Source organism: Scardinius erythrophthalmus (assembly GCF_964197995.2).
Source record: "Scardinius erythrophthalmus genome assembly, chromosome: 2".
NCBI classification, from domain to species: Eukaryota; Metazoa; Chordata; class Actinopteri; order Cypriniformes; family Leuciscidae; genus Scardinius; species Scardinius erythrophthalmus.
In genome coordinates this window covers 43026625-43040717 of record NC_138222.1, presented here as the reverse complement: position 1 = coordinate 43040717, position 14093 = coordinate 43026625, and the positions used below count along the sequence as shown (strand labels likewise).

The window sequence follows — 14093 nt, the reverse complement described above, 5'->3', positions numbered from 1 at the left end:
TTTCCCCTTTTTAAAAATGTTTGTTTTCTCATTCTTTGTTTTTGTGCGAAATTAAACTAGCCTACTAAGTTGCTATACACGCGGGATTTCACAGTATTCGTTATAGGTCAAGGACCCTGTCAGACAGCTCTTATCTTTGGTTTGTGACTCCAGACCATTGACAGTAGGCCTATATAAACGCCAGACAGACTCCAGATCTCCCACCCCTCTCAGAATGCCAATGGAATGTGCCATTGTGAGAGTGACAGCGCACACGTAGGCTAGTCCACACACGCATTTATTTGCGTTGGCCATGTTGAGAGGTCATAATATCCTGCTGTGAAACACGTCATGTGTATACATAAAATGCATATCCAAATAGTCCAAGTATTCGATTTACAAGGAAATACTTAAATCACACAACACAGCATCACAGTGGTTGATAATTCCAGTTCATTGTGGTTCAGCTGTGGCAGATCCTCCTGGATTCACACTTAGCTTAGAAGAAAGTCATCTGCGGTACCCGATGCGAATATATAGTCATTACAAGAACTGCAAATAACTTTCTTTCATGTCGTATCACCAGCTGAAGCCTTTCATGCAGTTGTCAGCATGCAACCGCAAGTGTGACTGTCTGGAATGACGAGGTGCTGACAGGCCTGTGTGACTCTGGTCAAAAGACCATACAACTCATCAAAGTGACGGACAGTAATACATGCAACGGTAATCTGTTATTTACAACATGACTTTCAAAAGATACAAAAGGACATCAGGGCACTGCAATTATCAGCATTTTAGAAGGACGTCTTAACAGTATCATGCAATATATCTAAAAGTAGCCCAGCTGAATACTAGATTGATGTCAATATGCAATATTAGAGGGCATTCAGTTAAACGACGGGGTTTATTTTCTTAAAAGGTAAGATCAAAACAAGATGCATAAATCAAAAGCTAGTGGTTGTTGATGTTCTGTTGTGTCGTTTATGCTTCGGATTCGGGGTCAAGGAAAGGTTGACACAGGGGTGCCTATATGTGGTATGTAGCCTAGTAGGCTATATGCAGGGGTTCTGCACAAGGGCCATTTTGACAAAATTGTTCTGTGAAAATCTTTTTTAATAAAACGTAAATAACCTAAAGCTTATTTGTAAAAAAAAAAAAAAAAAAATCGAAAGGAAATATTTTATTCAACTTTTTTTTTTTTGCATTTTAAATTAGTTCAAAAATGTATTTATTATCAAGTGAGTATCAACCACTCAACCTTCGACATCACACAGTCACATGACCAAAATGAACAGTCAGAAGAGGGAAACGTTCTGGGGTGCAGAACAGAAAAACACAAAGGGAAATTAAAAACAATGCATTAAAATGAGAACAGCAATGTCCAAGTGAACAAACAGAGATTGGTAAGTTTAACCTATAATTTTTTTTTATTGTAAGTCATTAAGGCTGTGAGGGCAGAGTGATTAAATATCAGTTCATTTCCAAATATCTCTGTCGCTCAAAAAATAAGGTTGTGGTTTGTTTGTAAATGGGCAGTCAATTTACATTCAATAGGAAATGAGGAGATTTTCAACAGGGGTGAAAACTAGTCACCTTTTGCCGAAAATCGCTGTTTGGAATTCAAAATAGGCTATTTTGTGTGATTCATGTAGATCTGATGAGTTTCTACTTCATACTTCAGTACAAAACAGTGCTGAACTTTTACAAAAAAAGTGATTTTTAAGTGCTTAAATATAAATCCAAAAGCAAAACACGAAAAAAAAAAAACTTTTAGGGAGTAGAAATGGCAAATGTGACAATGAGTGATCCTCTGCAGCCATCTACTGGTTATAGTGGTAAAATGTCATTTTCATTTTAAAAGTGTTTGTTTTCCACCAGATGGCAGAAATCTTCCTCTTAAGCATGGCACATTTCCCATGAATTATCTCCATGAATAAAAATGAAAGAAAAAAAGACATCTTTAAAGTGAATTTTAAATGCAATGTTCCCATGATATATAAAAATATACAAAAAATATGAATAATTTTTAGACAAATAAATAAGAAGGGAGGAGGAGGAGGAGTTGCATCTTTGTCACTTTTTTAACCCCTGATGAGTTTGCATCACTCCAAGCACAAGCTAGTTATTGGACTTTTGGCCTCATCTTTTGTTAATCTTCTGTGTGCAGTCAAACATGATATCAGAAACAACTGGATGTGTGAGTAAATCACCTCATCCAGATATAATTTAATAATTACAGTGGCTGTCATTGACTTGCAGAAAATTTTCTGTGAGGGTTAGTGTTAGGGGATAAAATATATAGGGGAATATACTCTGAATATACACTGATCTTGCCCTCAGGAAATGTGCAGTTGCGCCCCATGGTTGACAATAGTATGCGAGAATGTGAAAGCAGTCACAAAGTTAAAGGGGTACTTCACCTCTGGAAAGATGAATGTGTATTTAAAATAGGTCATTTATGTAGAAGAAATGTGAAATTATTTTTGAATTTGGAGCTTTCTAGACTGAGAAAATCCAGAAAATGTATTTTTGGTTTATGTGGATGAAAGACAACAACTCCCAGAATGCACTTGCTTCGCTGCCCTACGAGGCCACTCCCAAGCTACGGCTACCGGTAAGAGAGGGCAATTGACAACAACAAAGCTAGGCTACTAGCGAGTCTCCGTGATGAGTTTGCCCGGGATTTCAAGATCGCCCAAAATGTCCGGGATTCGGCTTTTGCGTTCTACAGTCGCCATTCATCATGTTTACTGTGGCGAGCAGGACGAGGCTGACGGCCGCGGGAAAACGGCGCAAGGCCGGTGGCGTCATTACTGAGACGCGCCGGTCTCGTATCTCTCACGGAGGAGCGGGAATTTTCTTAGCAATGTTAAAACGCACATCAACCGATCACTTTTTTAGCGTTCATGTAAACACTACATTCAGATTCACCAATCGGAATGAATTCAGTTAGATTGAAACAAAAGGTGTGCATGTAAACAATGAATGGCGACCGCAGAAAGCAAAAGCCGAATCCCGGACATTTTGGACGATCTCGACGTCCGGACATGTCCGGGAAAAACAGGATGGTAACCCCTACTACTCAGCTTTCTTACTACTCAGCTTTCTCCACAGAACAAGAGCCTGCAAGCTTAGCTTCCAAAGAAAGACGGCTGACTGTGTGTACATTCTGTGAGTGAGATCCCACCTCCTATGGGTGGGTTGAAAACATGCGGGACAGCCCCTCCTACTGGCTGTAGTCTTTAGCCTCTGGCCAGAAAATCCTCCGATGACGCAAAATGACGATTTTTGCGTCATCGGAGGATTTTTTCCAGACAAACAATACATAAATCTCTTGTCTCAGGGGGATATGAGGGTGGAAAGCACGGTAATTCAAAAATACTACAGGTTTTCTACTAATACAAAGCTTAATGCTAAATCCTGAAGTATCCCTTTAGGTAAATTAATCCTGCATAAAAGAACCTTCAGGAGATAAAACTCAGCAACTCAGAATATTGTATTTTAAAGGTAATTTTGTAAAATCCAAATAAGCTTTATAGATTTTTATTAGAAATGGTTTAATTTATGTTTTTTTATGTGTGTTCAATGAACCATAAACAAATTATTCCATGTGGAAGAACAGAACTAAGAACTTAAGATACTAACAGTTTACAGGCAGTATACAATTAAACAATACTAGCTTAGGACACTATAGAGACCTTTCTGACTCCAGAACACCAAAAGAAAGATACATGTAACCATGTGTCCCCCAGACGTGTTTGAGAACTTGCAAGTGCCTTGGTGGAAGAGTGGAGTAATATCTCACAGCAAGAACTGGCAAATCTGGTGCAGTCCATGAGGATGAGATGCACTGTAATACTCAAAACAGCTGCTGGCCAAACCACATACTGACTGCTACTTTTGAAACATCTGAAGATGCTTTGCTACAGTCAGACTCTAAATTTACCCCATCCGGTCTGCTCCCTTATCCTCCATCCACCTTTAGCTTCTTTGTTCTGTCAACCAATGGGGGTGATGGAAGGTGGGCTCAATGATAGGTCATAGATGTGTGAAGGGGTGGACAGGATGATTTGGGGCAAGCACTGTGCGACATTTAAGGGGTGTGGGGGCGGGGGGTATCTATTAAAAGAGAAGTGTTTGTGTTGGTGTCCACAATGCCTGTTTAGGACACTCAACCAGGATGCCAGAACCAACTAAAAAAACAGGTATGCTAGTGTTTTTGTTCTTAATTCTATTTGACAAATGGGTGTTTAACCGATTTTTTTAGATATTTAACCAGAGTTGTTGGTTGAGGAAATTTGAACCTTTCTGTTCTGAACTTTGACCCTATGTGTACTGGGTTGATCATAGTACAACTTCAACACCTCAGCAATGTGTAATATATACAGTGCTTTCCATTAATTGAACAACTGCACCTCTGTTTTTTTTTGTGTGTGTGTGTGTGTGTGTGTGTGTGTGTGTGTGTGTGTGTGTGTGTGTGTGTGTGTGTGTGTGTGTGTGTGTGTGTGTGTGTGTGTGTGTGTGTGTGTAATCTGTAGTAATTTGAACAATTATGGACATTTGTAATTGAACACTTGGGCAAAATGGGCAGAATCAGTTGATTTGATGAGCATTTTCTTGATATACTGTCAAGATGCATACTGTATGAAAACAGCATTCAAAGCATGTGACTGTATTATGCACTGCTCTATAATTTCTTCTTGGCAGTTTTTTTTTTATTATATATTTTAATCCAAAATACCATTTAATGCTTTATCTAAGCAAAAGAGATAGAATAATGGCAGTGGACTAAAGGGCTTTTTTCCAAAAGTGCACAGAATAACCTTGCCTAAGCAGGAATTAAAGGATTGCCATAATGTGATACCACCTGTTTGACAGCCCACTCAGGCAATATTCGCTAAGACCAACAGCTTGCTAACAATGCTGTTGCATCTTCCCTTTTTCAATATCTTCAGTGTACTTCAATGGCTCTAGACCAGTGGTTCTCAATCAGGGGCAGTGGACAAATAGGGGTACTCTGCAAAATTACAGTGGAGCCCCAAAAGTCTTACAATTATTTAGATGTAGTTATATTAACAAACTTAATTAAAATAAAGATGCTACATCGTCTTAGATTAAAGGGCCTTCGAATATTATCTTGGACAAAGGGCAGCCTTGGAGTCAAAAAGTTGAGAACCACTGCTTTAGATTCAAAACAGGACATCTCAACAACTATATGCTCTTAAGTTTATCGTGACTGAACAGATGTCACATTTTCTTTTGAGTGACAGACACGCCTAGGATTTAAATGTTTGTGTGGCAACCATCAGCATCTAGTATAAGTTTAATGATACAAGTCACGTTCATGAAATACTTTCCCTTCCTATCCCAGCTCACAGCGAAATCCAGTGACTATTGGCTGGCACACTGGCTGACTTAAATTATCCCTTGAACTGCCTCTTTTACTCTAGAGTCTAGACAATTACCTTTTATGTATCAGTCCTCTATTGGACATTCAACCCAACATTTCAAATTAACATGCATCCTCGTACAGGTCCTGACATTGTGCTTACCTCACATGCATTATAGTTCAAAACACATTTACCACATAGAGATCAATAGTTTACTGTGGAACAAAGTAACATAACAGTCCATAAACGTCCATCAATCCATGGAACAAAGACAATCTGGATACCAACAGTTTTGAAATGGCAAGAGAGGGACCAGTACTGATATACAACAGAAATAGATCTCAGTTAATCCATCTAGCAGCTACCTGCGGCTGTGTCAAAATGGACTGCAGTTCTCAATGGAGAGCACATGCACTATTTTTAAACCCAGAGGGTTTGGCTTGCTTTATGTTTGAATGATGCGATTGAAAATGCGTGACTCGAAGAACGATGAATAAGCGGTTAATAATTCAAGGTATGTGAGTAACAATAGCCACAAAGATCAAGTTCCAGTAACACCTTCAAGTGTCAAAAGTGGAAAGTAGTTTTCCAAATATTGCCTAAGCTATTCCTAAGCAAATTACTGTGTGTATACATTTTACTCTATGTTTACTCAGTATTTTTACAGAATTCCCTCTGGAGAATTCACTTAATGAGCTAAATGCACACCAAAAACTAACTTTAAAAGCAAACTAAATACATCAGAGCCTGGTTTCACAGACAGGGCTTAGACTAAAGGGGTCCTATTATGCCCTTTTACAAAGTCTTGATTTTGTTGCTGGGTTGTTCAAAAAACACTTTATTTTTCAGATATTTTACATTATTACAGCACCTGTTCCCCCAGTCTGCTTCAAACATGCCATAGTTCATGTTTCGATTAAACCCCTCCTTCCGAAATACAAAATGTACTGTGATTGGTTAGCTGGGCGATCTTCTTAATGCCTTAAAATAGCTTGAATGTAACTCTACAGCCTTGCTTCATTTAGTACATGCAGATCTATGAATATGCTAATTAACCCCGCCTCCACTCACTCCAGCTCACAGATTCACTCGGTCAACTTAGTGAGGTAAACGCTGCACAATGGTATCGCTCTTTACAACGACGGACACATAGCGGTGATAAGCCGTTTGCTTGACTATGTTATCATACAGGCAGCTAATACCGATTGCTAATGTTACATGAACCATGTTCCCGTTCGCTGTCTCAGACTGCTGCCTCAGTATCCTTAGAAACGCTTTGAACAACTCAGAAAGTCAGTTGAGAAAAGTATATAGTTTATCATAACATCATAATTACATCATATACCAACTATATTGCTAAATCTACACGATTTTTCATATCAACAGAAAAATATACTCGGATAACCTGGCTTCTCTTGAGACTTCACTGTTTCAGAGCGGTCATTTAATGATATGCTAAAGCGCGCTGGCATGTACATGATTGCTTACAAGGTAGTTTGTGACGTCAGAAACACCAGCGATTTCAGACCGCATTTTTGAGACTGTTTTGGGTTCACTGCAGTTTTATAGGGAAAATACTCAGCAATGGTGTTGACTTATTAATTTGGACATGGTTTGTCTTAAAGCATATTAAAAACACCACATAGACATAAACAACATTAAAAACTTGATTTTCACCACAGGGGGACTTTAATAGAAAACACTACTACAAATAATATGACATACAGCGGGGGAAATAAGTATTGAACACGTCATCATTTTTCTCAGTAAATATATTTCCAAAGGTGCTATTGACATGAAATTTTCACCAGATGTTGGTAACAACCCAAGTAAGCCAACATACAAAGAAACAAACAAAAATAAGTTCAGAAATTAAGTTATGTGTAATAATGTGAAATGACACAGGGATAATCAGAAGAGTTTTGGTGTTGGTGTTGGCTCTTGGACAACTCTTCTGATTATTCTTTTCACTCCTCTATCAGAAATCTTGCGAGGAGCACTGGTCGAGGCAAATTTATGGTGAAATTATTGTCTTTCCACTTCCGTATTATGGCCCCAAAAGTGCTCACTGGACCATTCAGAAGCTTAGAATGGCGCCTATAACCAATGTCATCATTATGTTTTGCAACAATTAGGTTGCGAAGGTCTTGAGACAACTCTTTGCTTTTACCCATCATGAGATGTGTCTTGTGTGACACCTTGGCAATGAGACCTTTTTGTAGGCCATCATTTGGGACTGAACCAGCTGTTATTCATTTCCACTGACAGGGGGCTGGATTGCTTTTTAATTACTGTAAGTTTTCAGCAGTTGTCTTGGCTTTCCATGCCTTTTTGCGCCTCCCTTTCTTCATGTGTTCAATACTTTTTCCCTGTGTCATTTCACATTATTACACATAACTTAATTTCTGAACTTATTTTTGTTTGTTTCTTCGTATGTATGGCATACTTGGGTTGTTACCAACATCTGGTGAAAATTTCATGTCAATAGCACCTTTGGAAATATATTTACTGAGAAAAATGATGACGTGGTCAATACTTATTTCCCCCGCTGTACTTACAAGATGTGATCCACAAAGAACAGATTGTCCCGACAAAGTGGGAAATGCTCCATTTCAGGAGAAGCTTTTATGTATAGTCTGCATTGTACTCTCTTAGTTTCTTGAAACTGTTCAACGTAAAATGAGCTGGACACAGATAAACATCGGGATTATAATGTTCAGGAACAGTGTTGAAATTAATTTTTAACCACTCTAAGTTCATCAGCCTTAGGAAGGTCAAACAAATGAGTTTTGGAAAAGGGGTGGAAAAAACAGCATCTCTTTGATATATCAACAGCTCAGCCAGGCCTCGTCCCTTTTTTTTTTGCGTATTCTGTGAGTGGAGATTATTTAAATGAGTAACATTGTGACTTCATAAGGCCCGGAAAAATCACGTTGTAGTCCAAACGAGTCATTCATTGTAGTCCTTGGAAAGTGAATTCTGTTGAATAAAAATATCTCCCTTTGGAGTGGACTTTAAGCATTGTGACCTTGCAGATCTTTTTTATGCTCTAACAGCAACTTTACACATTAACTAAAATTTAAAAAGTGAAAAAGCATAATAGGACCCCTTTAAGCTAGGATTAAGCCTTAGTTCAGTTAGGACATTAAAGCTTTTTATTTTTTTATAGCTTTTATAAACATGCTTTAGAAAGAAACATTACTGGTGTGCGTCTTGAGACAAAACAAGTGCACTGACATTTTTTAAGATATGTCAGTGTAAGTTGCTTTCAGTTAAGAGAGCTCAGACATGTATTTTAGTCTGGGATAGGCTTAAGCCTTGTCTGTGAAACTGGGGGCAGGTTTTTTAGATTTTTTTTCACTGGAAATAAAAATAAGGACACTACAAATCCACTAAGTGTAAAAACTTTAGTTTAGAATTGCTTTTTTATAGCTTTGAATGTGGATGCCACAGTGTTATAGTTCAAAAACAAAACACCATTACTTTATATTGTAAGCCCTTTTATCTGTCCAATTGGCGGTCTCCAATAATACCGGTGAAGGTTTTTGCACGTTACTGTCTGTCCTTTTACGCAACACAACAAGATCAAATGAAATACATTTTCTCATATGTATTACCTTGTTATTTCATCTGACTCCATAAATGAAAAACGTTTTAATGATATCTGAGTATTAATTATATTTAACCCATTCAGATTAGGAAACTATGTTGCTCAGAGGTCCTCATGTCTTCTGTTTAACGCGGGTCTCACGTTCCCAAGCTCATCAGTTTTGGTCACCAAACAGATGTAATTGCTATATCCTACCTGAGATCGGTCACATTCATGCTAACACAATCAAAGATACTTTGGTATAGCCCCCATGGAATTGCATACACTTGAATTTAACTTAAACGTTTACTTCAGTAGAGGTATGGCCACTATTACAGAGATAAGCTGACCAACATTACTTCTCTTATAATAGCTTTGGATTGGCCATGTCGTGGTTTCCAATGTACAATTATCTAAAGTAACATTTAATTAAAACAGAGGTAAGACACACCCAAATTTAGATTGGTCAAGCAGCATTTGCTGTTCTAAATGGAAATTCACTTCTTGTCTTTGCAAACCAAGTACACTTGAATTGATGCCAAATATTAGTCGTCACTAATCTGACGCAAAACTTGCGGGAACATACGAATCCGTTTAATCTACTTGGGAAAACAATTTCAGAGTCAAGCAGAATAAAATCAAATGTAACAATTTATTATGTCAGGTAAATGTATCATGCCAATTTCATAATCAGTTCAAAGACAATAATTACAAAACATCAAATGCTCTGGAATAAAGAGAAAAGATGCGAACCTGACATTAGAAAATACACGATGAGAGTCTCGGCCACTCTCAGCATCACAGGCTAATTTGAGCTACAAATCGCCACGAGCCTTCTTCAGCATCTCCCTAAATACTCAGACCAAGGCAGAAACCTCTTTTCAAATGTAAACAAGAGTTCACAGTGGGAATTTGCATTAATCACCGTCCCAGACTTAATGGAAATATTTGCTAACAATGGGAATTTGCATTGAGTTTACACCTTTGAGAGCAGGATTCCATTTGCCTGGAAGACACACCCTCCTCTGTGTGCGAGTTATCTCTAAACTCTTAAATACCTTATTACCTTTTGGTTTACTTCTTTGGGAATGAGACCTTTGTACCAGTTGCACTGAGACATTTCAAATGATACCAAACATGTGTAATACTGTATCATAATTATTCACATTAAACCATATAGATTCTTGGGTGAATTTTGGTGATCTCAGCATGAGAGAGAAGGAATGGGGGAAGACGGAAAGAGATGTAGATTAGGATGATTCTGAGGTGAGACTTGCATCTTGAATGGTGCACAAGAGTGAGTTCAAATGTTAATATCCTTTGTTCTCTCAAAGAGTTTCCCTCTCTTCCAGTTTTTTCCAGTCTTACAATATGTTATAAAGTCTGACTTCCATTTTTGACCCTGACCAGCAAATCAATTTAGTTGTCAATAAAAAAAAAAAAAAAAAAAAAAAAAAATATATATATATATATATATATATATATATATATATATATATATATATATATATATATATATATATATATATATATATATATATATATATATATATTTATTTATTGTAAATATAAATTAGATTTGAATATAAAATGAATACATAAAATGTAAATATAAATTAAATTAGATTTTAGATTACACATTTTCTTATATTGCTAAATGATAGAATATTTTAATGAGACATCTAGAGATCTAAGCATTAGACCACAACGTCTTGAGGACCATTCAAAGTGTGCAATATTGGAGAGGCTAGAGAGGAGGTTTTCAGAGATTAGAGCTTGAGGTGGAGATTTTGGAAATACATCCTTTCCTTCTGACCCTCCCTCCCTCCTTCAGTCTCAGCTTTCATCAAGAAACCAAAGTCTCAGACTGCTGAGATTGGAGCAACAGTCATATTTGAAGCCGAGACTGAGAAGCCTGATGCAAAAGTGAGATGGCAGCGAGACTCCAAGGACATCTCATCCAGTGACAAATATACCATCTCAGCGGAGGGCAATAAGCACTCTCTCACAATAAACAATGCAGTCCACGAGGATGCAGTGGGATATGCTGTTATTGCTGGGGTGTCAAAAGTCAAATTTGAATTAAAGATAAAAGAATCAGAAGGTGGGTGATTTTTGGATGGTGACTCATGTCTTTCCTGTATTTACCTCACTTTTACCCCACCTTTGGTTCATTTGTAAAGCAGTCACAGAGCACCATAACCATTCTCCTTTCTGATTCACTTTTTCCCTGGCGTTGCAACCAAATGTTTTTTAAAGCACATTTTCTGAGCATGTAATCACTATTTGTAAAGATTTCTCAGACTGCTGTGAAATCTGGGAAACTCACCAGACCTCTTAGTTATAGCTGTTCCTCACTTCAAACTCTTAGGTCCGGTTTCAGCGACAGGGCTTAGATTATTAAGCTAGGATTAGTCCTTAGTTCAGTTACAACATTTAAGTAGCTTTTTTAAATGTGCCTTAGAAGAAAAACATTACTTATGCATCTTGAGACAAACAATGGGACTGATATATTTTAAGATTTGTCAGAGCAAGTTATTTTCAGCTAAGACAACTCAAACATGCATTTTAGTCTAGGACTGTAAACCTTGTCTGTGAAACCAGGGATTAAACTGCAGTGTCCGTTCATAGAGCTTGTGATCCTGTAAGGCATTATAAAGATAAGTGTGGGTTCAATTAAATACTGGACGAATAGCCTAATAAAGTCAGTGTCTAGAGGGGCAAAGTAAAGTTTAGTTGTCTTTTAGTGCATTTTTTCCTGATAAATTGATTCTCAGAAAGAATAATCAGAAATTCAACAGAATTATCCTTGTACAAATAGAACTCTGTTGAAGAGGTTCAGTATAACTAGTATTAGGGCTATTTTTTCATTGCCAAAAGCACACTAGAGTATAAATTGCCAATGTTTCATGTGCTTCATCTGGACATATTGCAACTTTAAGTCTATACCGTTGTTACATTGATCAGTGGTTATACATCAGGTATTTAGAGCCGTTTATCCAGCCACAGACGATGAAAGCAAGTGCTAATTTATGTGGCCAGTAGAATCCTGAAGAGAGTGATATCAAAGCTAAAAAGGAGATGCGAATGCATGTTCATTAATAGACAGAGAGTTTGTTTTAAGGGTAATATATCTGAAATGTTTTTCCGTTTAAAAAGATATACTCAAGAGCCATGTGAGCTAAAAAAATAGCATCTTGCTTTGCAGTGAAGGAACCACAAAAAGCCATATCCCCAGATCCTGCAGCTGTGGATCCTAAGCCTGAAGAACCTAAAGAACCTAAAGAAGCTCCACCAGCACCTTCTGAAAGCTCAGATCCAGACACCAGTGGACCAGCGTCAGATGGTGTAGTACCTGAAGGTGAAAAACACACACAGACATTTTTAATTATGCTTTGTCATCTAATTACACATTTCAAATGATTAAAATTGACTGTATAACAAACCCTATTTTTCTGTTTGTTTTTAAGCTCTGCCTGAGAGTCATCATCCTGACACAAGGCAGGACCTTACAGGTCTCTTCACAGAGAAGCCCCAAAGTGGAGAGGTGAATGTAGGTAAGTGACACTGCCTCTAGTCAAAAAGAAACTGATAATGCATATGAAATGAAAACATTCTTCCAATCTGTTCCTCCCATGTAGGTGAGAACATTACCATCGTTGCTCGGGTGTGTGGTGAATCTCTGCTGAAGAAGCCCACGGTAAAATGGTTCAAAGGAAAGTGGATGGATCTGGCCAGCAAGTCAGGAAAGCACCTGCAACTCAAAGAGCACTATGACCGCAACAATAAGGTCTGTGTTCAAATAGTTACGTAATACTCAATACATTTAGAATAGTTTGAAAGTCAAAAATAAGTCAAATTAACCCAAAACGTTTTTGTTTTTTTTCTATTTCTATTCAGGTGTACACATTCGAGATGCATATCATTGCAGCTAAAGCCAACTTTGCTGGAGCCTATCGATGTGAGGTGTCGTCTAGAGACAAGTTTGACAGCTGTAATTTTGACTTAGTAGTACATGGTAAGACCCAAACTTTTATTTTGGGCCTGACAAAAAACAGTTTGAATAAGAAGAACCATTTGCATGCTTGATAAACAACAACAAGGAATAAATAAGTGTTAATGATTATAATTGTGCTAAATTAATTTCTAATGTGTGCTTTTCACTGTGTGCATTCTACTCCAGAGGCTCGTTCAACAGAAGGGTTTGATATTCGCTCTGCATTTAGACGCACGTGAGTATTTATGTCATTTCTTATTTTTCTTTATTTATTAAAGTATAAATTGAAGTATTGATTTCAACAATTCTTCCTTAAAATTAAAAATGGTCATGCTGGCCAACAGTATCATGCCATTTCAGCAACATACTGAAATGCTAACCTTTTTTTTTTCTCTTGCTTGCTTGGTTTGAGGTTTGATGAAATAATTTTGTGTGCATAGATCCTAGCACTTGTTTGTACATTAAGATAGCATATGAGTTCATATTGTGGATTGAAATTTTTGCATTTAAACTGCATTAACCCTTTTTGGAACTGCTGATTACCCAGGAGCACCAGTGCAGGTGGTAAGAAGAAGATGGGAGAACCTGGCAGGTAGCTAAGTATAGGGGTTTGCTGCAGCAGCAGGGGATATATTCATTGTCTTTACTCAACCAAACCCTCTGATTTGTCATCAAAGAGTTCATTGAGTCCTTCAGTGTCCATCCGTGTCCCTCTGTCAGACATCTGTTATAGCTTGCCCTTTTCTTTCTGTCCTTTTCAATCTTCCCTTTGTCTGCCAACATCTAAGGAGAGTGATATTACTCATCGCTGACGCTTTATGACTCACTCTCCAAGGATCTTTGCAAACTCTCATCATGACTCTCATTTCCTGTTCTCTCCTTCTGACCATTTTCTCTGTTTTTGTGAGAAGGGCAATTTCCCCAACACTCATTACTGGTGTATCAGAGGCAGACGGCCTTAAAGTGAATATGATTTCCCTGTCCACTGATCTTTTCAAGTGCAGACACTGATTAAGAGTGAGCAAATTAGAGGATCACACTAATAACGTTGCCACCAGTTTAATCAGAAACCGCACTATGTTCGTGACTGTTTTGTAATACTTTAATTCTGGTTATTTGAAATATAATAACAGAAATC

At 37.6% G+C, this 14093-nt stretch overlaps 1 protein-coding gene across 2 annotated transcripts in view; it reads left to right on the top strand.

The window, feature by feature from the left end:
* Window positions 1-3910: 3910 nt before the first annotated feature.
* Window positions 3911-14093, top strand: part of mybpc3 (myosin binding protein C3) — a 38956-nt gene continuing 28773 nt past the window's right edge. Inside the window, exons 1-8 of one of the 2 annotated variants that reach the window (XM_081354478.1) lie at window positions 4082-4184; window positions 10793-11062; window positions 12167-12319; window positions 12429-12515; window positions 12600-12748; window positions 12859-12976; window positions 13142-13190; window positions 13503-13547. In XM_081354478.1, the coding sequence (XP_081210604.1) occupies window positions 4160-4184; window positions 10793-11062; window positions 12167-12319; window positions 12429-12515; window positions 12600-12748; window positions 12859-12976; window positions 13142-13190; window positions 13503-13547 (896 nt within the window). In that variant the 5' untranslated portion in view covers window positions 4082-4159. Of the gene's footprint in view, window positions 4185-10792; window positions 11063-12166; window positions 12320-12428; window positions 12516-12599; window positions 12749-12858; window positions 12977-13141; window positions 13191-13502; window positions 13548-14093 lie in introns of both variants that reach the window. The other variant, XM_081354479.1, reaches the window with a different exon arrangement.